The sequence below is a fragment of the Physella acuta genome, unplaced genomic scaffold (assembly GCF_028476545.2).
Source record: "Physella acuta isolate Inbredline_101_S28 unplaced genomic scaffold, ASM2847654v3 ptg001236l, whole genome shotgun sequence".
Taxonomy (NCBI): domain Eukaryota; kingdom Metazoa; phylum Mollusca; class Gastropoda; family Physidae; genus Physella; species Physella acuta.
Window position 1 is genome coordinate 176,479 of NW_026732752.1, and position 24,908 is coordinate 201,386.

Sequence of the window (24,908 nt, forward strand, 5' to 3'; positions counted from 1 at the left end):
ATTTGAAAAATGAAAATGATTTCCCAACACTTTCAATGGTAATTTTTTAGCTCATAAATTTAGACAAATGCGCACGATAATTTTCTAACACTTAAATTCGTACAATTCCAACGACATACAAATGCATTACATACAGAACTGAGCTTTATATATTAGATTAGAGGATCTGTCAAGCATATCCTTTTGCAAATTAATAATATTGTTGGAATCTAAAAGAATTAACAGACATATCATTAAAACACTAGCCGATAGTAAATAGAGCTTTAAAATGCATTAAACTTTTCAATCAACAACATTGTAGATTTCTATGGATCTCATGTTTTAAAAAATAATGCATTTATTCTTATGTTGTATAATTGTGTGTCTTTACATGTGGATATTTGTTATCTACATAAGTACGCATAGTGTAGATGTTCTGATCTTGTGTGTTAGCTAATCACTCAGGTGGTATGGAAACGGAACCTAGGCAGTCATTGTCAATTTTTTTTAACGTTCCCACCCGTGTTTCCTTTCAAGCTGTGTGGTTGTGTGGCTGCACAGTAGTTTTGAACTTGCAGCGCAGTCCTTTTGTAAAATACATATATCCTTGTGTATATCCTTGTATAACACCATCCACACAAAATACAAGTTGCACACTAGCCTTTTCCCCTTAGAGGGAATGTTGTTCCCACCCAGAATGTGGCCAGAGGAAAATCTCATAGCAAATAAATAGCTCTATGTAAATCATTGCTTTTTTTTTTGACGTTTGTTTTTATAGTTTATTTATTAATTATTCATAGGAGGTTCGTGCTAGAAAGAAATGGCCTCATAATTATTTTGACTCTGACTAATATTTTGCTTTGAAAATTTGTTTTCCAATCAAAAATATAAAAATAGCGTGCACTGAAGGAATATCAACACCAACATGACACTTACACAAGGGACATGCTACAGGCAGTGCTCTGCTCGTTTCAAATATAAATATTACACAGCGTTTACCATGTATATCATAGATGTTTAGAACATGCAAAAAGTTAATTTTTATCTGGAAAACATTTTTTTCTTACGGAACATGTTTACTTAAGCGTTAGCTCTAACTAAACATCTTATAGAACAAGTTACACTGTGTTTACACTTGCAGCATGTGTACTAAACATACCTAGGAAAAAACCTTGTAACAAGGTGATGTTATATGAAAACATTTTCCCCACGGAACATGTATACTTACTTGCTCAGAATTTTTCTTCTAACATGTACAGAATACATAGTCGAAAGTATAAACATGTTGTTGGAAAACATGACCTTTGACCTGGAGGTGACCTCCAATATCCTTTTTGGCTGGTGTCAATTTATTTGGATAACTGAATGTTAGTTGTGTGTTCGGAAGTGTGTGTTTACAGGGCATCACACATTTTTGGGTGGGTGGAGAAATGGTGCTTATAATTTTTTGTTCAGCGCACCTGTGTGATAGTGAGTTTGCAACCAAACTATGAGCTGTTGTGAATTTTTCCCCCAAGTGCTGTGAATTATTTTCCATAGATCAAAAGGGGAAGAAATGTGGGTCGAGGGCCTTATTTCAGACATGCCTACCCTGTCAACCAAAAGTAGGAACAGTCATGCCCAAAAAGAGGAATTTGAAGCCAATAAGAAGAACATACACGTGGACGCTACTTTATAATTATTAAGTCAAAAATATAGGATATATGGGATATAGACATGATTTTTAATCCATTTTTAATTACTTAAACTTTTAAAAATAGAATGGAATATCTTTTTAAAAAGAATTGCGCACCAAGTGAATGCCAAATAATATTTGTATAATAGTGCTGAATATTATTAGTACTTTAAAAATTCATATTCGTTTTTTGAGAAATCGGAAATAGCGTAAATTACTACTTCCGGTCAACGGAAATTACTCAAAATTTGATAGAAGGCAGAGAATAAGATCTTATACGTACATTTCATTTTATGTAAAATTTCAGTTTTTAAAATCTGAAACAGTACTTAAGTTATAGACTTTTGAAAAAATGAAAGTAGAATAAGTTCCACTTCAGGTTACCGGAAATCGCTGAAAAGTTGATACAGAACTATAAATTTGATATAATACTTAAATATGAAATTTCATCAACCTAGCTGAAACGGTACTCAAGTTATCGTGTTTACAGACATACACACACACACAGACAAAATTGCAGAACTATGTCTTTCCGACCGAAAATTTTGATTGTTTTTTACACGATTACAATACTTCCTCTCTACTTAGTATACGAGAAAGTAAAAATAGATAATATAAATCAATGGTGTCGCGCTGACTCACTGCATCATCATGCAATAATTCACTAATAGTTAACTAATAGCGGAGGCATAAACTGCAGCACAACAAGGAAAAATAGAGGCTCTATTAAGTAACCAGGACCCTATCAGGCAAGAATATCAACCACAACAAACCAGTAAAGGATAAAGTAGGAAATATCTTAACAAGTGATACAGAACAGAGAGACAGATGGGTACAGCACTTTGATGAGATTTTAAACCAGGGGTCTCCAAACTTTTCAGTCCGAGGGCCGCATTAACTATAAAATTTCAGTTCGGGGGCCAGTTTCTTCCAGGCAAGTCTTTGATTTTTCTGGGCAAGATTCCTCAGCCATCACCAACAAACCTTTTTTTCCGTGGACAAAATGATCTCCGCGGGCCGGATGAGAGGAGCTCGCGGGCCACATCCGGCCCGCGGGCCGTAGTTTGGAGACCCCTGTTTTAAACCATCCTCTCTCATCCACCCACAAAGTTAGAAACAATAAGAGCAATAAAGAACATGAAAAATGGCAAAGCGGCTGGCTCGGACGGCATCCCACCAGAGGCACTAAAAACAGACCCAGCCATATCAGCAGACATACTACATTCTCTACTTAAGCAGATTTGGGAAGAAGAGATAATCCCATCTGACTGGAAACTGGGATACCTGATAAAACTGCCAAAGAAGGGAGACCTGACACAATGCAACAACTGGAGAGGGATAATGCTTCTTTCAGTCCCAAGTAAGGTGTTGACAAGAATCATCCTAGAGAGACTTAGAGATGCCTTGGACAAAAAGTTGAGACAAGAACAAGCTGGTTTTCGTCAAGACAGGTCATGTACTGACCACATTGCCACGCTGCGCATCATTATTGAACAGTCTCTTGAGTGGCAATCCCCCTTATACATGACTTTTGTCGACTTTGAAAGGCGTTTGACAGCGTGAATAGAGATGTTATCTGGAAGTTAATGAGCCACTATGGAATACCCAAAAAATTTATATCTATCACACAGAAACTATATGAAGACTCCACCAGTCAGGTAATACACAAGGGAAAACTAACAAAAGCATTCACGGTGACGACGGGAGTAAGACAGGGATGTATGCTATCACCAATGATATTCTTGATGGTTATCGACTGGATCATGCTGAAAACCACAATAAACCACACAGGAATCCAGTGGAGTTTCATAAAATGCTGGAAGATCTTGATTTTGCAGATGACATCTGCCTACTATCTCATAAGCATCAACATATGCAAGCCAAACTAAATCGGCTATCTGAAGAAGCCTCCAAAGTTGGACTAAAAATCAATAAAAATAAAACACAGGTCATCAGAATCAATAACAGCCAGGACCTGCCCATACAGCTAAATGGAGAAGATTTATGTGAAACGAACACATTCACATATCTGGGAAGCGTGATCAACAAGGACGGGGGAGCAGACGAGGACATAAAATGTCGTACCAACAAGGCTAGATGGGCCGTTAACTCACTGCGCCCGATGTGGAGGTCCACGGCCCTGTCACTCCGGAGCAAAATTGAGCTTTTCAACTCAAATGTCTAGACAGTGCTGCTCTATGGCTTGGACACTTGGAGAGTTACGAAGACAAATACTGTTAAGCTACAGGCATTTGTAAACAAATGCTTACGGCATATACTTAAAACAAGATGGCCAGACAAAATATCAAACAAAGACCTGTGGCGAACTTTAAAGCAACAGCAAATAAAGGCAGATATCAAGGCCCATAAACGGGGATGAATCATACACATATTAAGAAAAGAAAACATCGCAAAGCACGCTTTGGACTGGAATACCCAGGGAAAAAGTAGGGTGGGCCGGCCAAGGAAGACATGGAGAAGAACGGTTGAAGAAGAGGCGAGGACAGCTGGGCTCACATGGGCACAGATAAAGGGGGCGGCCCAAAACCGAGTCCGATGGAGATGTGTGGTTGCAGCCCTTTGCTCCCCAGGGGCCACAAAGGAATGATCATGATGATGAGAGTTAAAACTAACAGATTTTGAAAGTAGAAATGATGACCTTCATGGTGATATATTTTGTGATCTAAAAAGATATTACTAATAGTAAAAGAATGTATTTGATTATAGAGTAAAAAAGTCAATTTCTGAGGTTTCCAAATCATTGGACAAACAGCAAAAATAGATATTTTGAAAGGGCAGCCATTGTACGATTAAACTGTTTCATTTTTACTACATTTATGGCGCAGTAGCGCAGCACTTTGAAATTGCGTCATAAATTACTTCAAAATGTGCCATTCAAAAGGCAGCATTTTTAAAGCCAGGGTCTTCTAAATGTACAGTCATTTGCTAAAAAATTTGATGCTCTTAAAAATATTGCACTTTCTTGTATAAAATAACTATAATCGTAAAGTAAAAATGTTATTTAATAATATGCTATAACTAATTTAATTTAAAAAAAGCGTTTTTTAATATCTGTAATCGTGATGGTTTTGACTAATCGAGAACTCTTCACTCATATTTTTAAGACAACATAATTATGAAATGTTGACTGACTTTGCCATTATGTCTGTGTGTGTGTCTGTCTGTCCGTAAAGATGATAACTTGAGTACCATTTCAATTATGATGACAAAATTTCATGTATAGGTATTGTATCAAATTTGTACTTTTATATCTACTTTTGAACGATTTCCGGTATCAGTTACCTGCTTGCTCTAAAAACAAGGACAAGTTGTGGTTTTAAGACGAAACAATTAAAATACCTCGCTTGCTTTCTGTATCTTGTTTCAGGCTCAACACTTTTTACAACCTCCTCAAGTGGTTGAGTGCTTTTCTGCTTTGTGATATTAATTGGTTCACTAACTTCTGCTAGATTCTGGTCAAAATAAATGAGAGAATTGCTATTATTTAATCTGATGATTTGATTTGTATATACCCTAAATTATAAATTACAATAAAACAGGTAAACAAAATATCTACTACATTTATACCAATAATTTGTGGAAGAAATTTGTAATCATCAAGAGAAATTGTTTAATCTTCATTGTAATGCAAGACAAAAATCCTTGTTTTTATAAATCCTAATTATCATCTAAATCCTCTAGGTTTTAAGTGTCTGAGAACTGATCATAAATCAATTATTAAATAGTTATCCAATTTTAAAAACATCATGAAAACATATATGTCAGTGTCAAGTAAATTTTATGATAAAAAATGATCAATTAAATTGCAAATGGGGTTAATCAATAAAATTTTTTTTTTATTTACATAATTCCAAACAATAAGGAATCTTTAAATAAGAATTATTTGATTATAACATTTAACGGGTAACATTAATATTCATATAAAAAATAATGCCCAATAATAATCAAGCTGAAATGTATAAAAAGGCTGCATACATGTCCAATCATAATCAAGCTTAAATATATAAAAAGTTCAGCAACATCACAAAAAGTCATGTGGCATTTTAATGAAACAAATATACACATAAGATAGCTAGAATAAGAAGGGTTTGTGAAAATCAAATTGTTATACAAGAAAGTTTATATTTTAAATAGGGAAATTTATTTTAAAGCTGTATTTATTAAAAACATTATTTGCACTGGTATTATAGGATACACTAGCTTTGGAAATTTTAGAATTTTTAACATTTTGAAAAGCATAGATTGCCATTTCACATAGAGCAGATTATGCAGTCTTAATTATTTTTCTATAACCAACAGGAAATGATTAAAAGAATCCCTAGACCAGGTAATTAGTTGAGGCTCAAACATTTCCCGAAGAAGAACATCTTAAAACAAATGTTCAATATTTTTTGCTTAAAGCCTCAAAAGTTTGATGAAGTATTTGAAAAGTGCACACAATTTATTTTTTATAGCGTATTTTTTTTTGTAATAGAGTTCTGACAAAGGTGCATGGGGTAGATGAAGCAGAGATTATGTTTCTCAGACCTATGCTTATAGCGGGATAAAGTAGTGTGCTATATGCCTTCTTCAAAGTCCTACAGACTTAGCCTTGAATTGCACTCAAGAACAGATATGTAAGTGCCAATCAAATACGCAATTTTTTTTACAAACAATTGTAGTAATCAAATTACGGTAAGCATGTTAGGGGGTTGGCATGGTCAAGTCGGTGAAGCTCATGGTTGCTGAACTAAAAAATCTCGAGTTAGAACCCTCGGGCAGATGAGGCTCGTTAGCTGGGGACAGTCACTCTTCTAGGAGAGACAACTCCAAAATCAAACAACTGCTGCCTTGTAGTTTGTTCTTGGTTGGACAAAGGCTATGAAAGCAAATCCAAAAAGAAAAGCAGGCACATAACCAGTTGACCATATACTTAATTGTGTTGGAGGTGTGGTTGAGTCAGCAAAGCTCATGGTTATTTAAATTAGAAAAAGTCTCGAGTTCAAACCCTCTGGCAGATAAGGCTAGATCCATTCCAACACTAAAAATTAAGAATGAAGAAGAAGAAAGAAGCAGGTAAACGTGTTTTTAAAAAAAATTGCCACTGCATTATATTTAATAACCCCATTTCAGTTTCGTAAAAAAAAAAAAAAACTAGTAAAATCTAAGACAATATACTTTTCCCCCCTCAAATAACCTTGTTAGAATGATTCATTTCAAATATCACTAGTGGAATTGAGACTGAATGACACATGACAGTGCTAGTTGGAAAAGTGTAGTAAAATGGAGGTCAAAATTACATAATATAATAAGAAAGCATCTACACAATTTCATACACAAGTTTGTCCTACAATTAAATTTGCCTTTTCCTTCTTTTTTGCAGTACACAAAATAGAAACTACAAATTTTTCGCTAACGAAAGCTTTCCAACTTTATTTTTCTAGAATTTGTCTGAAGAAAAATATTGTCTATTTTCAGAGAAACTGGATTCATGTAAAAAAGTTGGAAAATTTATTATGCTCACATGGGTGTCGGTAACTGTGGATCTTAAGTACAAAATAAAATAAATTATTCTATTATTTGATTCTTTAGTGTTTTTTTTTGTAAATTTCTATAAGTAAAAATAAATCATACAATGTCTCTAAATTAAAAGTCATCAATTTTAATGTTCACTTTTTTAAAATTTTAAATATAAAACCACAGGAATTAACAAAGAAATTAAAAACATGAATGAAAATATTGTCAGGGAAACTGGATAATTTACCTGATAACAATAAAAAGAACAGAAAACTGAAGAATTTCTTATGTGATTTAAACATTTCTGCACAAATTCAACAAATTTTAGAACACAAAACAAAAAAATTGTTTAAAAGCATTATTTAAGTGCAATATTATTTATTAATAAATAAATGCCATGTTTCATTGTGCATTAGGTATGATATGTAAAGTTGTTATAAAAAGAATTAAATTCAGGCATAATAATATCAACCCATCAAGATTGGTAAGTAGTAAATTAATGATAAACATAAGTTTTTAAATAAATTGATTGATACAGATGTAGTATAATAAAGTATATCTCAATTATTTATGCATAAACATCGTGTTTATAAGGGATCCACCAACATTGTTTTAAGCTAGAACGAAGGAATATAAAGAAAATATAATGCAAGTTATATAGCTAAAACTAATCTGTTATAAATAAAAAGATGGCATATTTTTGGGCAACAAACAAAACAGTTCTTACATGTATAAGTCTACTATTTTAGTAATTCAGTGATCAAACACCTTTCATGTGATTTACATTCCCTTCTTCTATTTCTTTTAAAGCTATTTAACAGAAACTAAATTAAAACTTGTTGAATAATTTATTAAAAAATATTTTAAAATATGTTTACAGAAATGTAATCGGTGTCAGTGTTTAAAAACAACAAACCCTTATCACAATATTCTTAAATTAATTTTTTTGAAGAAACTTCTTTGGTAGCTTTATAAATAATATTGGTGTCCCTAAATGCTGATATAAATTCACTGTACTTTATAGATATGAATCAAAATAAGTATCTAATTCCCCATTTTGACTTATTAAAAGAGTGGCATCTTTATATTCAAGCACTAAGAGAGTAGAACATAACAGATTTTTATTGCAAATGTTAAGCAATCACACGTGAGTTAGTGATTTTTTTCTCTTAGCCATATTATACAATTGTGGGTCATTGTCTGGCAGTCTTCTATTTCAATCAACATTACCAGAGTGTACAGACAATTTATATCAAATTGCACCACTTCCTATACGCCATAAGATATCTGAGAATTCTTCTAGCAGAAAATTAAAGTTCCTAACTAGGTGTTAGGTGTTCCTAAAAAAAAAAAGGATACAAAAAGAGTTGAAATTGAATTTCTTTACAGTCAGGTTTTTGGTAATAAACAGCTAGTTTATGAATGTTTCTAGTATTCAAAATCTGGTGAAGAGCTTAGTTATATGTATTTTATTTTTTTATAAATTACAAAGGGGTTTTTAAGTTCTTAGAAAGCACTCTTGATAGAAATTGTTTTAGGTATCTTAAACCTCCTGAATATCACTAGCCATATGCTCTGATTTACGATTTTCACATTTTAAATGGATAAATATTGTATTTATGCCTTCTCTAACTCTAATATGGAATAATGTATTTCATTAATGTTTACTTGTGGATTCAATTTTTTATAATTGGAAAATGAGATTAAGCATACATTAGGCTGTGTAATCAGTTTGAGAAAAGACATTCAAAACTAGGGCTTCCAATGTATCTTTAAAATTTAGTATTATTTGATTGTAAAATTACTTCTTTGTCCAGCTATACTGAAGGCTGCTTTTTAAATATTACATCATTAAGCCATCTCTTTTTATTATTCGCTTTTGTTCTTCTTGGTTTTCTAAAAATATACAATATATTATTTCAATCATCATAAAATATAGATTTAAATGTAAAGATTATTAACTTAATGATATTTAACATGTTATTACAAAAATAAAATAATTAAATACTCATGTTTGTTTTTTCAAATGCTGATTTCAACAGAAAATTTTAATCCATGGTTCTTTTGGTGTGATCATTGTCAATAAAGTAAGGGATTGTAAGGACAAACAATAAATCTGATTTAGTATTTTGTAAAGATAGGATGATGAAAGCTATTGATTTGAGAAAGATGTAAGACTTATTTTTTGTCAGTCTGTAACAAGGGCAAACATGAGATAGTAATATAATGGACATAAACCCCCTGCAACATGAACCCCCTGGACAAAAACCCCCGCGACATAAACCCTCTGGATAATAACCCCCCGACTTAGGTTTATATAAGGAAATAATAACGTTGATGACAACCAAGAAAAACGAAATTAAATTAATGTAATTTTTTTAACCACTAACAAAAGAGTTTTTACATAAAAGCATGCTATTAGAAAGTCAAGGAGTGACCATGGTTGTATTTGATCAATGATCGGGCACCAACAACACCTAGATATAGGTCATCCACCTGTTGGAGCCGTGCAGATCAAAGCAACACATTTTTAACAATACAAAAGATGTGAGAGATTCACCGGCGGGTGCTTGGTTGAAATCCTCCTTGGCACACAGATGCATTGTATAAATATAACATCAAATTTATTCCTCCACAAATCGTATCATAATTTCTGGAATGGAGTTCGTTCAATCTAATAAAGGCAATTTAAAGGTGATTTTTGAAGGCTATGTTTACGTCAAGCAAAAAGATTTGGCGAAAACAAACAACTCAGTTGAAGGCTGCACAGAAGTTTCCAGTCGAATATGGGATGTTGCAAACCAAATATTTGGAAATTCATTCACTTTATTAGCAAGGAACAATCGCTCCAAGAGGTTTATTGTACACAAACTATTTAAATTACTTAAGATTTTTATTTTGGTAATAGATTATGCTTCAATATACTATTATTATGAAAATAGAAGTAGACTGTGGTTTCAGTCCCTAAATATTTGATGAAGAAGCAAACTTATGCAGACTTCTTAAATTGCTAATTTTCTATTAAGTACCTACCGTGGTGCATCCAATCAAACAAGGGCATCGTTGAAAAATTCCGTTGATACGAGTAAAAAATGTTCTTCGGTTAGAATTTAATGATACCATAGTATTTAATTTCATGCGATCATCATTTTCCTTTATATCGAAAAAAAAAGAAATAACTTCTAATATTCAAATTTATACTATGACAGTTAAATTAAAACAATAACACTCACAGCTCTCAATCATTTACATGAACATTAAATGCTTGATAAAATAATGTAAGCTACTGTTAAAACTTTTGTATTGTAGTCAGTGTTATCAGATCATCAAGTATACTGAATAAAGAAAATATTCGAAGTCTCGCATCAACATCTGGCCCTGTTTAAGAAAAACAGCAGAGAAGAGTAAAAACAATACCTTGAAGATATGTAAACATGCAGAGGCTGAGAACAGTGAAGCCATAATTATGGCTCAGAGAAAAGCAGTCTTCATAATTTGAATCTGACATATTTGATAAGGTTTATATACACAAGGCTGTAATAGGTTTGGCACTAAGGATGCACAACCTTTGATTACATTTTAAAAGTGCACCACTAACATTTCCAAGCAGAAGTTAAAATCAGTTAAATATTAGTTCCCATAGTGCATTCCAATAAAAATAATTATGAAATATAATTCCAAAAAGAAAAGTTAGGTGCAATATGAATTTTTTAAAAAGTGTATTAAATGAATAAACAACAAACTGCTTTTGCTATGGTTTATATAAAAAAGTAAAAATAAACAAGCACAGGGAGAGAGATGTTGAAATTGGGTTGAGAAAGAGATGGTTATTATTTAGTAATGTGAATATTACCAATTCAAACATTTAATCAAAAGTAAGAGGTGTTCAAAACTATAGACAATACAAATGATCAATTACTTAACAGTTTGTGATTCTAGTTGGGCAACACTTCCTTTAGTTATACTTTACAAAATTCAATCCATTAACAATAATAATTCAGGTTAAATAGAACATTTAAGACAGTTTACATATACATATGTTTAAGAACTTTTACATAGATGCTTAAGCAATTTACTTTGTGATAAACATAGTATACCTTCTTTGAACAAGAAGAAGCAGTAGAGAATGCATAGTTTTCTCCGATTTCATCTACAGAAGTACCATTAATTTTTATATCTTCAGTGGTATCAGTAATTAGAGATTCATCAGGATAAATCCATTCAGGGTTTGCATTTGGAGTTAATACCTGAAGTGATACATTTTTAAACAATCATTTTATTTGTAGGAACACAGAGAAGAACAGTATTATATTTTGGGGGGAAAATTTCAAATACAGGAAGAATGCATTTTTCATCTAATAAGTCTTCATTTTGATTTAATTTTCCAGATATTAAAATAAAAAATTGGTCAACAACAAGCAAAAACTGAACACATACATCATAATAGGTAAGTTAGAGCAACCTATAATGCACATAAATTTGCACTAAAACTAAAGTAAATTATTTCAGTTACATAAAATACAGATGTCAGTGATTAAATATTTATGACAATTGGATTTACAGTCTGAAATCAGACAGAACTTATAGTTTTAAATTGGAAAATTATTATGAAACTTTTACAGTTGGTTGCAGAGTGGTTGTGTGTACACTGTCTATATTGTGTTTTGACCAAATTTTAAAAATTAAAAATTAATCCATTTCTAAAATAATTTACATTATTTAGACCTATTATTTTTAAAAGTTTATGTTTATTTTTAAATAATTTTTTGTGATGCCCATATGGAACAGAGTGCCCTAGCGGTAGAAGCCTGGACTACTAACCCTAAGTCATGAGTTCGTATCTGAGTTCAAGTCAGTAGACTGTCCGAGTACACCCAACTCTGATGGGTACATAACTCGCGTTAGGGTAAGTAAAGGCAGCTGGGCATAGTGCTGACCACACTATCCCTTCAGATGCCAAGGTCACAGAAACAAGTGAACTCTACTTCATTTGCCCTGTAGACCGTAAGGTTTGAAAGGGAACTTTACCATATGGGTGTAAACGATGGAGTCTAAAACAGACTTATACTGCATTAACACTTATGACATGTAACAACATATATCTAGATCACAAAGCCCGCCAAAAGTAAAATTTTTCTGGAAACATTTTCTACACAGAACATGTATACTTTAGCATTTCCACTTACAGATGATATTATAGAACATTTTAGGAAACAAACATGACCTTTGATTCTGGAGCGTCCGATATAATATAACGAGCCCACCAGCGGCGTATTCGACGCCGCTATTTAGTTGTTTTATTTTCTACTTTTCAGTAATTCATAATTTGTGAATTCGACAGTACCAATGCTGCCACTGAAAATAGTTGCTTTAAAACACTATCAGTAGATCGTTAAGGACGATAACCCCCCCCCCCTCCTTTCCACAACCCCCTCCCCATTGAAAGCAGCCTCCTCTTAGTTACCTCCCCTAAGTTTAAAATCGTTTCAAACAGAATTATCTGCCCCTTATAGCCGTCACTAAACCTAGCTCTACGATTGTAAACATTTATGGTGAAACACAGCTCACCAGACCATGTGAGGGTGGGGATGGTAGGGATATGCCTAGAGAGGAAGAGAGGGGGCTGCTAGGCACGCTTACAGCTTGGTGTTTTCTATGGTCCCCAAGAAGAGAATTATATAGATATATATAAATTTAATAGAACCAGCTCTTCAAGTCTATTGCACCCTGCGCCTGAGCGAAATTGAATCCCCCCCCCCCCGCAGAAACCTTCCCAGGAGTATTCTGAACAGGGCTCTGGTTTACCAACACTACCACAATGGGGTGTGCTGTGTGAAAGCCTTGTGCATATGTTAATCACTAACAGTAATATTACAGTTAATCACTCACCACCTAAGTGTTGGGGATGTAGAGGGGAGCTCTCGTGAGCCCATGATTACACTACAATAGGGGCAATGACTGCACACCCCTGGCTTGGTTTAATTAAAGGGTGTCGTGTGCTGCTTTGTCAATACTGTAGGGCACTCCTTAAAATGAATGTAAATGCCATGGTGCTCACAGGAAAGCACAGGGTGCCAAATCACACCCTGCAGATGTTCAGGAGGATGTGCCTGACTAGGTTAAGTGAATGACTGTAAAATCCCATCTTGTGCAAAATAGTTTAACCAGAAGCTTAAGAGAAATGAATATTATCTTTTTTCATGATAATCTCGGAGAATTTTCATCAAAGCTGCAAATTTGGCAAAGAAAAATAAATCTTGGAAATATTGCGATGTTCAAGAAACTCTGCAGTGTTGTAGATGAATCTGAACGTGAGTGAAAAAAAAATTTGAAAGAGGAGATTTCTAGGGATCTTGAACCTCTTGAAAACATACTGCTGCATTATTTCACTGAGCTAAAAGAAGATAAAAAAATGCATTAATGTTTAACCAGCATTCCTGATGAATTGAAAGCTAATTCTTGGATTTGAAGAATGATTCCGCAGTGTTTGAAAAAAAACTTACACAATCTTAGTGTAGTATGCACCATTTATACCCAAACATGAAATTAGTTGCCTTTTGAATTTTAATTCCTTTTGTGTCTACATATCTTTGAGAGAGTGGATTTTCAACACTTCTCCATCGCAAAATTTCCAAGATTTATTTTTCTTTGCCAAATTTGCAGCTTTGATAAAAATTCTCCGAGATTATCATGAAAAAAGATAATATTCATTTCTCTTAAGCTTCTGGTTAAACTATTTTGCACAAGATGGGATTTTACAGTCATTCACTTAACATAATCAGGCACATCCTCCTGAACATCTGCAGGGTGCGATTTGGCGCCCTGTGCTTTCCTGTGAGCACCATGGCATCTACATTCATTTTAAGGAGTGCCCTACAGTATTGACAAAGCGGCACACGACACCCTTTAAAACGAAGAAATAAATTAAATGTTGAGAAAAAAAAGGGGTTGGCTTTAACAAAAAACTCAACCGTGAATTTGGAGGCTAGTTATTAGCGTGCAATTTGACCAATCACATTAAAATAGTTATCAAAAATAATTTTAATTAAAATTATACTAGAAAATCTTATTTTGTTGTTGAATTTTCTTACAAATATTGACTTTTTAATTCTATCACTATTACTTTTTATAAAAGGGAGGTCGCCACTCAAAAAAGTTTGGGTACCCATGGTCTAATACTATAATTACTATGTAAATCATTTTGGTAACAGATTGTTAAATTTGAAAAAAGTAATCAATTATTTACATGCATAATTGAGGAATGTGCACCTCTTCCACAAAAAATACCACTTACAATAAATTTGACAAAGCAGAAAAGCTGTGAACATTAAGGTTCATCCATTAATGATAATACCACACTGAATTATTGAATATTCCCCTCAACCAACCACTGTAACAAAAGGCCAAATCCCTCCCACAAAATACTGATGTCTCTAGTATTTCAAATGAATTATGTTTTATCATTTTTATTTGTAAGAAATTTAAATGGTTCCTATGTCCATTTGTTTGAATACCAATGCATACCAATAGTAAAAGGTCACTGGTCAATTACAATTAAAAATCAAGCCACAGGCTTCTTCAGAGACTTCTTCACCTCTCTTGTACAGCTGTTCAACTGCATCTCTGTTGAGTATCCAGCAGTAGTAAGCCAGGATTGTGGGTTGGTCATTTCCCTATATCACTAGCAATACCACAGCTGTCAAGATAGATATCCAGATGAGGGTAAAGGAAGTGGATGCATACATATAACCTATTTTCTGGGTTCTGGAAAAATACCACCGTTTAAGTCTTGATCTAAGCAATTCTGCTCTTTTCCTGGGTAATTTAATACTTACAGTGGAATTAAACCAAAGGAAAAGAAAAACTTGTATCAGAAAACTAAATGAGAGTTCTAGACCCACATTTTTAGGACAAGGATACAATAAGGGGTTTTAAGTCAAAAATTGCTTAAGCACAGAGAAAAGCAAAAAAATAAGGCAGTAGTGTATACAAATATGTATAAAATAATTTACCCTTAAGCACATGCGCATTTGCACATAGCAGCCAGATTCAGAAGTCTTAATGTGAAATTTCTGGTCAAGTACCATATCATTAGCTCCTAGAAGTTCTTTTAGCTTGATAAGCTTGCTTCCAATTGATTTTTTAGCCTTGGTATCTTTTAGCTTTATCAAAAAGATTAAAAATATTGTTCTTTACATTTGTAAACCTTTATAATAAAATTAACACAACTAGAAATTACGAGCTAAAAAAAAAATTTCATAAAAAAACTTTTCATAACAAGCTTTTATGTGATAATGCACTAAAACGTTATTATCTATTGGATACCTTTAATAATATTTAGGAAGACCGACGATTAAAAAAAATTATTTAAATAGTGGTGTATTAATATATACGAGCCGACCCGCGGCGTATCATATGCCGCTATTTAGTCGTTTCATTTTCTACTTTTCAGTAATTCATAATTTGTGAATTCGACAGTACCAGTGCTGCCACTGAAAATAGTTGCTTTAAAACACTATCAGTAGGTCGTTAAGGATGATACTACCACCACCCTCCTTTTCCCCAACCCCTACCCTACACCCCCGTGAAAGCAGCCTCCTCTTAAATACCTCCCCTAAGTTTAAAATCATTTCAAACAAAATTATCTGCCCATAATAGCCGTCACTAAACCCGGCTCTACGATTGTAAATATTTAGCGTGAACCACAGCTCACCAGGCCATGTGCGGGTGGGGGTGGTAGGGATATGCCTAGAGAGTAAGAGAGGGGGCTGCTAGGCGCGCTTACAGCTTGGTGTTTTCTAGGGTATCCAAGAAGAGAATTATATATAGAATCCATATATAGATTTTTTAAAAATTATATATTTTATACTTTTTAGTGCATTATTATATAAATGCTTGTTATTAAAAGGTTTTTTATGAATTTTCTTTCAGTAATTTAAATTTTTTATTTACAATAGAGTTGCATGACTAAAAACTATTGCGCTCATAATGAAAAAGATATAATATCGTGGAATAGTTGGATAAGACTGCCCACTAATTTGGACAAAATTTTAATTAGTTCATAAAAAATTAATTAGGCATCCAATTTACTAAGATTAATCCATGTGCCAACTTTGAAACGAATCTGTCAGAAGTGTCCGAAATTTCACTTGGTCGTTTCGATCTTGACAGACAGAGAAAGCAAGTTAAATAAAAGCTTGTAAAAACCACTTGATTTGAAGATGGCATGTCTACAAACCTCTAGTTCTAGGTTCTGTTGATTGGGATTGTGTAGCATAAATCGAAAATGTTCCTCCCATCGTGGATCAGTTGTATTATATTTTATAGTACTTTCTTGTTTCTGTTGTCCTACACTTAAGCTAGCTTGTGGGCATGGTTCATTTAAGGACTTTTTTGCTCTCTAAAAAGAAATTATTTAAAATTCGATTATTTTACTGAGTTAAGCAATAAAGCTAGATATATTAACAAGGGTTACATTACGTCAAACATTTTTCACAAGAGTAAGGTCAGTAAAGCAGTAATGCCATAATTAACTTTTCTTTTTTTCTCTTTAAAGGACAACCAAGTCATTGGTTGACTGCATGTTCCAAATTATACACACACATCTCTAGTGTTTATACCAAGCAGCATTTTACAGCCTCCATGTAACTTAATATAAGGTGTAAGAACTGCAACAATGCTGACTACATACACTATAAGTCTGCTAATAAGAAACAGACTAAAAACCTCACTAACCAGCTTCTCTCACTACAACAGAATACCAGGTTCAGGCAAAGCAAACTCTCAGAACAAGCACTAAAGACAGGGTTACAGATAATATAACAGGTGATGTGAGTCAACAACAAACAGGTGCTTCCCAGGATACACCTTTGCCAAAGAAATACTAAAAATCGCAAAATGGAGATGGATATGATGCACATTACTCAATATCATCAAGAGCATTAGATGGGAATGCCCAAAAAAGAGAAATGTAGGTAAGCCCAAACTAGGAAAAGATCAACTGTCAAAAAGCACAAGCAGATGGAATGTCTAGAACCTTACTTGAAGGAATAACACAGAACTTGGTAAAATGGAGAGGTGTGGTTGCATCCTTAATCTTCACAAAGAATGCACAAGGAAGAAATGATAAAATTGGAGGGGGAATTTTAAAAAACTAACAACAATTTTTTTCAAAAATTTTTACTGAGCTCAGTCAAAACTAAGTGAGACTATTTTAGCAGGTTTGAAGGGTTTAATAGTTCACTAAAAGAAATTTAAAAAATGTTGCTACATAATTAACAAAAAGCCCAGCCACTTTTTGCTACCTCCAATTTAATACATGAACACAATATATACATATATATATATATATATATATATATATATATATATATATATATATATATATATATATATATATATGTCTTGGTTGTAAACTGTCTATCTCAAAAAAATTCAATTTTCTGTATTTTACATAGATCTCAAGCTAGTATGATTCCCCCCAATGCCTAAAAATATTATAGAAATCTGGTGAATGATTATTGACATATAATCTTCTGAACAAACTGGCTATTATTTCTAGCGCTAAAAATCTTGGCGCAAAACAAAGATTGTGATTTCTGTCAGTATACTCTTGAATTTGCGCAATTGGAAAATTTTACACCGCAGCAATCAAAGTATTTATAGGTAAGGATATTAGATTAATTATGTTAAATTATTCTATGACATTTTATTGTTTTAAAGAATAATAAACAAAGAATATTTGTTTAATATAATCTATTTCCAGCTAGATTTTTGAGAACCAAACATTTTTATTAGACTTTCAATTTAAATCCAAATTCTAGATTGGCCTCTCTCAACACACCAGTCTTGCCATACAATAGTTCAGCCTCTCACAACTGATCTGTCTCACCATACAACAGACCAGTCTTACCATACACAGACCAGCCTCTATCAACAGACAGTCTGGCCTTTCAAGAATTCAATGCGACAGACACTGCAATACAACCCTGATGCCATTTTCTACTTCAAAGTCAATTAGCAGATAGTTAGCAATATATAAACTTGGGTTGCAACATTAAGATCCTATCCCTGGTCCCTAACAATTTGTACAAGAGCAGAAGAAAGATTAAAGCTGTCGAATATGAGCATCTACAAGAAGGTCATACATACACATTTTTATGATAATTTGCCCAAGTTAAAAACATTTTACCCTATTTAATATTTTCAAATGTGACTTTTTAGAAGAATAAATAAAAACTAAACATATTTTTTTTATTTGGTTGCATTTTTCTCTGAAGCCAATTTTTAAAAAATAAGTAAACCTTGAGTAATTATTAATTAAAACCATACTTAAACACCTCTGGGGTCGTCCATAAACGACGTCACGCTTTTTTTTACCCCCCCCCCCCCACGTCACACATCGTCACGAAAGGTCACACTCCATCCCCCCCCCCCCCCAAAATTTACATTTTATCCTATGTTTTAAATTTGCTGTGTTTTCATCCCGTTAAATTTACCCCTCGTTGATACAGCATTAATAAAGAGCGTACAGGACCCATTCGTGGCACCAGCAGGTAAACAGTAATACAGTGAGGTAATGTTAAAGCTGAAAGGATTAATTTTTTTTTAAATACTTAATGTAAATGTAGGTATTTCTTGCAGACATGATGACACACGAGAAAATAACAATATATTGAGTATAATATGCAAATTATTTAAATGTTAGCACTATGCCCAGACCTTTAATTTTCCTAGTATATTTCATTGTAGCCTATATGATGGACTTAACGGATGTCATCTCTCACAAAGCAATATAAATGTCATAGATTTAGTAAAGACTCTCCACTAGATTATTAAATTGCGTGTTTTGCTGTTAGCGAAGAGGATGTTGAAATAGGACAAGAAATACTTTCACATTGACTTAAATCTAAGCAAATTTTATAGAAACTTTATTAATAACGATTAAATAATAGTATCAGTAACAAGTTATACTTAACCGACCATATCTAGACTAAATACATTCATATTTCTAAATCTTAGCAAGATCATTAACAGAAGTATTTTTAAAAAAACTACTTACAACAGTATTAATAAGGCAATCCTCAATTAAAAGTTGTGATATTTAAGCTAATTCATTCTCCCATGGAGAATTAAAATGTTCCTTCATTGAATACATAGGGACAGAATTGATTTTTTTCCTGTATAAAATGGGAATTCCCTTTAAATCAAGATCTTCCTCTTCTATCCAATCTACACTCTCACCATTAATTTCATTGGCAATCACCACCATCAGTTCACGTTGGCGGCAGCAACTCTTAGAGGCCTGATGCGCTGTAATGGCACAATTGATGATTCCTATTTGTGAATTAAGGAATGATTGCGCAGCATGACCAATGTAGAGAAGTATGAATGACACTTCTTACAAACCCTGTCGCTGATCACGGACTGAACAGACGGACAATACAAATCATAAGGGATTGCGCGATAAGGATTTGAAGAGCGGGGAAGGATTTCATCCACTTTTATACTTTGAGCAACAAAAAGAGATGGAAATTTATGTAAAGAGACATCTGTTGAACGCTCAGGTATTGTTGGTCCACAGCTTTTTTGAGCGACTGGTAAAGGTGGAGGAAGAAATCTATCAGTTTTCAAGCTGAAATAGGAGCTTCTAGGCTATGAACAACATTTACCATCCATGCATTTAACGATCTGAGTCAAATACTGGCTAGTTCTCACATGAATATCATGCCAACTCTGATCCTTTCAGAGCAGAGAAGTTTCAAGGAGTTCAGACTCTTCTGGATCTATGTATGCTGCCACTGTAGGAAATGTATCCACTGTCAAGTGTGACCATATTTCTGCCAAAGTGTTTCCGGCAAACTGAAAATTCTTCTTCTCTAAATCTGTGTCTATTGTGACTCCTCTTTCATCCAAATGACTGCCGTAGTGGTCATGGAGTAAAACTAATCCTGTGAGCTCATTGCTAAGTGGCGCCATTTTTCTTTCAACCCTATTAAATGCACTTCTTCCTGGTGCATTGGTAGCAATGAACAAACCATCATAGTTCTGATTGAGAAAGTGGTGTACTGCAAATTTGATCACCTTTTGATACCTAGGATTTTCGTCTGGGCTACCATCAACCATCAACACTAATTTGATCCACACTACTCTTTGTGATATCATCAAATTCATGTAAAGTAAGTAATTTTTCAAAATCAAGTCCATGACTAAGTGCTGTGGATGAGGAATGTTTACCAGATCTGATTGATATGTATGTTGGGCCGGAGTATCCAACAGCTTCTCGATTTCCCAAGGCGTTGGGCTGAATTTTTATCCCGGCATAAACTGAAGGGATCAGCTTATGTCACAACCCAGTCATGGTCATGCAAGCTCACCCTGTATTCCATGTGCATGAGCAATGGACTGTTTTTTAGCTGCTGTCAACCCAAGCCTTGTCATCTTGACTTATAAAGCATACCTCATTCTGTCCATGCATGGAAGCTAACTCTTCTAGGTGATGCAGTGTTGCCGCTGTAAACAAGCGATCAATGTGATTTGCATGGCAATCGTTTTGCGCTCTTATCAGTTTTACTGGGACTGTCGATACATGTCGTTGTCCTTCATGAGAAGAAGTACGTCTTGGCAACAGTCTAAGGTACAGCCCACTTCTACTAATTATAAACCCATCCTGTTTTAACTGATCAGTTAGCTGATCTAATGTTTTAATAGTCCTGTACACTTCGTTCTACCTCCTCTCGTGTGATGCTGATTCATGCATAGCAATGTTTATGATAGTTTCCAATAAAGAAGATTGATCTTCTTCAATCCTTGGCCTGCCAGAATTAGATCTAACATTCAAAGTGGCGCGTAGCCCCGGATTCTCTTAAAACAAAGCATTCAGTTTTCTTTTCATTTCGAGCTTTCTGAGATCTTATTTGATCAGATATCTTCCTCTTTAGCTTTTTTTCCAAATCACCCTTTTTCTGTTTCTTTTCTTTAAGCTCCATGTTCTGTTCTTGCGTTAACATTCCGCGAGTTTGTCGCTCATACAAGCAGACTAGATCAGAATTCAGAAACTCAATCTCTGATTGTAAGTTTATCTGGACTGTAGCCTGCTTAGATGTTGATAGTTTGCTGGTAGAGGGTTTGAAATCACTGACTTCATGAGCATCGTTCACTTCTTCATCTGACTTCAGTGACTTATTAGTATTAGGTATTTCTTTTGCCAAATCATAGGGTGTTTCTTATTTGTAGGTGAAGATACAGATGTTTGTTTGACCCAAAACGTCAAAAGTGAGCCTTTTTTAGCGGCAGCAATTGCTTTTGATCCTGCAGCCAGACCTCCGCTTTCAAGTGCAGATCTGAATCTCTTTTTAGTTGAGTCCACTTTTCAACGACTTTTGCTTGGCAAATCTTTTTACTTTTTTAGGAGATGCCAGCACGTAGGCATAAAAAATAAATTGGAACATTTTATTTTTATCCATTATTAACAGTCGATTTTTAAGCAGAATATGAGATTATTAGATCTACCTTTCAATTGAAAAGCCTCACACAGACAAAGTTGATTCAGCGAGACATGTGTATGCCTATTTAAGTTGTTCAAATAAACACGCATCACAAGCTGACCCTACACACATCCGCTTTTTTTTGACCGCACCTACAAAAAATCACGTGATCTCGACCTTGGAACTGATTGTACAAGTTATTTTTCCTCTAGATCGTTCAACAAGCATGAGCTACCGGCATGAACACCACGATGTAAGGGGTCAAGGCGTGTCATCAAGGGCAAGAGTCGCAGCCCTAAGTGAGAACATAAGTTCTGTAAATAGTTTTTAAATAAAGTATTCGGGAAACAGGGTTTAAAGTTTTATTATGACTGCCCTACTCTGTAAACTTCAAAGAATAGCAAGCATTACACTGATACCCCTGCCTTACCCTCACTAGTTGATATGCTTCCGACTTTTATTCATATAGCACTATTGACAAATTTGCAAATACGGCAGTCTACTACACAACATACATCGTCAAATTATAGGGCAATTTAATTAGAACAACGATATATTTCACAATCTTTTGACAACTTAGAAGTATCACAACCAATGTAAAAAATTATTTAGTATTTAGTAAGTTTATTTTTCTAAAAACTAAAAAAAAAATGCATGTTAATCAATTCGTGGAATTAAGACAATGTGACGTCACACTGTCTCTACCCCCCCCCCTCCCCCTCGTCACACAAGTCTGAACCCCCTCCCCCCTAGGCGTGTGACGTCATTTATGGACGACCCCTCTACTAAAATTCATCTCATAATGTAGAGTAAACTCAAATAATAAAATATGAGCACTAAATTATATTCTAGATATTATTAAGTGTTAATGATAACTTAAAAACATAAACATAACAAAATCACATTCCTTGGAGGAATTCAACGGACGTGGCTGAGACTGAAATTCTCGGTTCCAAACAACTAAGTCAGCACGAGCACAGATAGACAGTTTGTCAGTCAGAGCTTTAGACAGAGCAAACCGACTGTCCATTAAAACATTAATTAATTTTGTAAATATTAACAAACTCATTTTAAAACACTACAGTATAGTTGGTACTGAGTTTCTTCGCAAATATAAATAAATATTTAATTAGAGCGATCGAGACTGAAATAATCAGTTTTTTTGTTTCCCCTGTAAAATGTACATCTTTGGAGTAGGACAATTTGTGACCGAGACCATCAATATGTATATATAAATAAAGATTCACTAGGTGTGAGTTTCAGAAAGCTTTCTCGAATCGATAAATCATTAATTTTAACTATTTCTTCCAACAGTTATAAAACAAATTATTGCGACATGAAAAAGTTATTTAAGAATAACAACATATTGACATTTGACAACCAAATGGAGGCATAACTAAATCTAGTGTACTAGCACTATACGGCAAAAAAAAAACAACAATAAACTGCTTAGGCTTTCCAAAGTAAACTTTCAGAAGGTTTCAAAAAAACTACAGATTTCTTCTATTTTAGCATAAAAACATTGTTAAGGAACTTTAAATGAATTTTATATTGGTATGACAGTAACACATTTGCAGCTAATAACTCAAGTGTTTTGCCTTAAATGTGAAGCCTTAGTGCATGTAGGTGTGAAATCCACTGGCTTTTTTTAAGTATAGGCTGCTGGGCCTGGTGCTGAATACACCATTCCTACATATGCCGAGGTCAAGGAACATATGAACTGTACTTCATCTGCCCAATGGAGGGTTTAGGATAGTACCCCCCCCCCCCCTCCACACTCCTGAAAACCCAAACCCCAAACCTATATCTAAACCTAGCCCCAACATCAATCCTAAACCAACTCAATTCGCACATTTAACCCTAACCTTCACCTGGTGGGGGAAATTTGATGGGTGGGGCGGGGTAATTTTTTCAGGGTGTAATGTTGGTGGGGTAATGTCCTGCTGCCGTTAAGAGAAAATACCCCATCAGGCTAATTAATATTTATATTACTTAAGGACAAAAATTAAAAACTCAAGATAAGTGGATCATACCTTAGACACACAATAAAGGTTAATCTAATTTTAGAAAAGACCAATAAAATAAATAATTACAGGCAGATTGTGTGCTGAATCCAAGAATATAAGCAAAATGGCAGCATGAATCCTATCTTCATTAGTGCTTTGATCAAGCACCTGTTGAACAACCTGAAAAAGCAATTTATAATAATTATAATAATTCTTAAACACTACTAAACAGTAAAAGTTTTTTTTAATAAACTTTCTAGAACATTCTTATATAACACTTCGGGGGATGGCAACTTAGGACATAGACATGATTATTTTTTATTATTTAAACTTTGAAAAGTAGAAAAGAATCTCCGAAAAAAAAAGAAATAAGCACCAAGTAAACGGCAAACAATGTGTGTATATTAGTCCAGATTATTAGTTCTCTAAACTGATATGAGATCAGAAATAGTGTAAAGTACTACTTCGGACGAACGGAAATTACTCAAATTTGAAAGAAGGCAGAGTATTAGATATTTAACTTTTAAGTGAAATTTCGTCTATCTCTCTGAAACAGTACTCAAGTTATAGGCTTTTGAAAAAAAAAAGTAAAATAAGATACACTTGTGGTTATTGGAAATCTCTGAAAAGTTAAAATAGAACAACAAATTTTATATAATATTTTTAAACATGAAATTTTATAAACCTAGCTGTAACGGTACTCAAGTTTTCATGTTCCCAGACACACATCCACATAGACACAGAAAGACATACTGACAAAATTATGCTTTCAAAACCTTAAAAAAAGAACAGGTTCAATACACAAAAAGATTTAAGAGAAAAATACTAAAATATGTTTTTCGACATCCTAAAAAGTGTCATGTTTATTGGGGTGGGGGGGGGGGGGGGGGGGGGGGGGGGAAATTGTTGTGTTATATATCTTGTAAGCATAAGTGACATAAACTCAATCTTTTGAACTCAACACAAGGACACTTAAAGAATAGATTCAATTTTATTCAAACCTCAAAAAATAAGTACATTATTTAAATTTATTGCATTGACATTGGCTTTTTTCAGTTTCTGATAAAATTAAAAACGGAAGTAAAAAAAAAAACAAAATTTAGTACGTTTTTAAAAAAATCACCAAGGGTTCAGGAGGTAATTGCCTACATATTTTTTAAAAGGTATTCATATTTAAATGTTATAGTTGTGAATAACAACCTTTAAGATAAGTGTAAGAATTCAAGACAAGCAAAAAATAGCCTA

General features: G+C 33.8%; 1 protein-coding gene across 5 annotated transcripts in view; it reads right to left on the reverse strand.

The window, feature by feature from the left end:
- Positions 1 to 23,843, reverse strand: part of LOC131957369 (extended synaptotagmin-2) — a gene marked incomplete at its 5' end in the record, with an annotated part of 46,772 nt that extends 22,929 nt beyond the window's left edge. For 3 of the 5 annotated variants that reach the window (XM_059322121.1, XM_059322122.1, XM_059322123.1), the window contains 5 exon segments: positions 5,015 to 5,127; positions 11,269 to 11,418; positions 15,184 to 15,333; positions 16,410 to 16,571; positions 23,751 to 23,843. In XM_059322121.1, coding sequence (XP_059178104.1) covers positions 5,015 to 5,127; positions 11,269 to 11,418; positions 15,184 to 15,333; positions 16,410 to 16,571; positions 23,751 to 23,843 — 668 coding nt within the window. 5 annotated transcript variants of the gene reach the window in all.
- Positions 23,844 to 24,908: the final 1,065 nt, after the last annotated feature.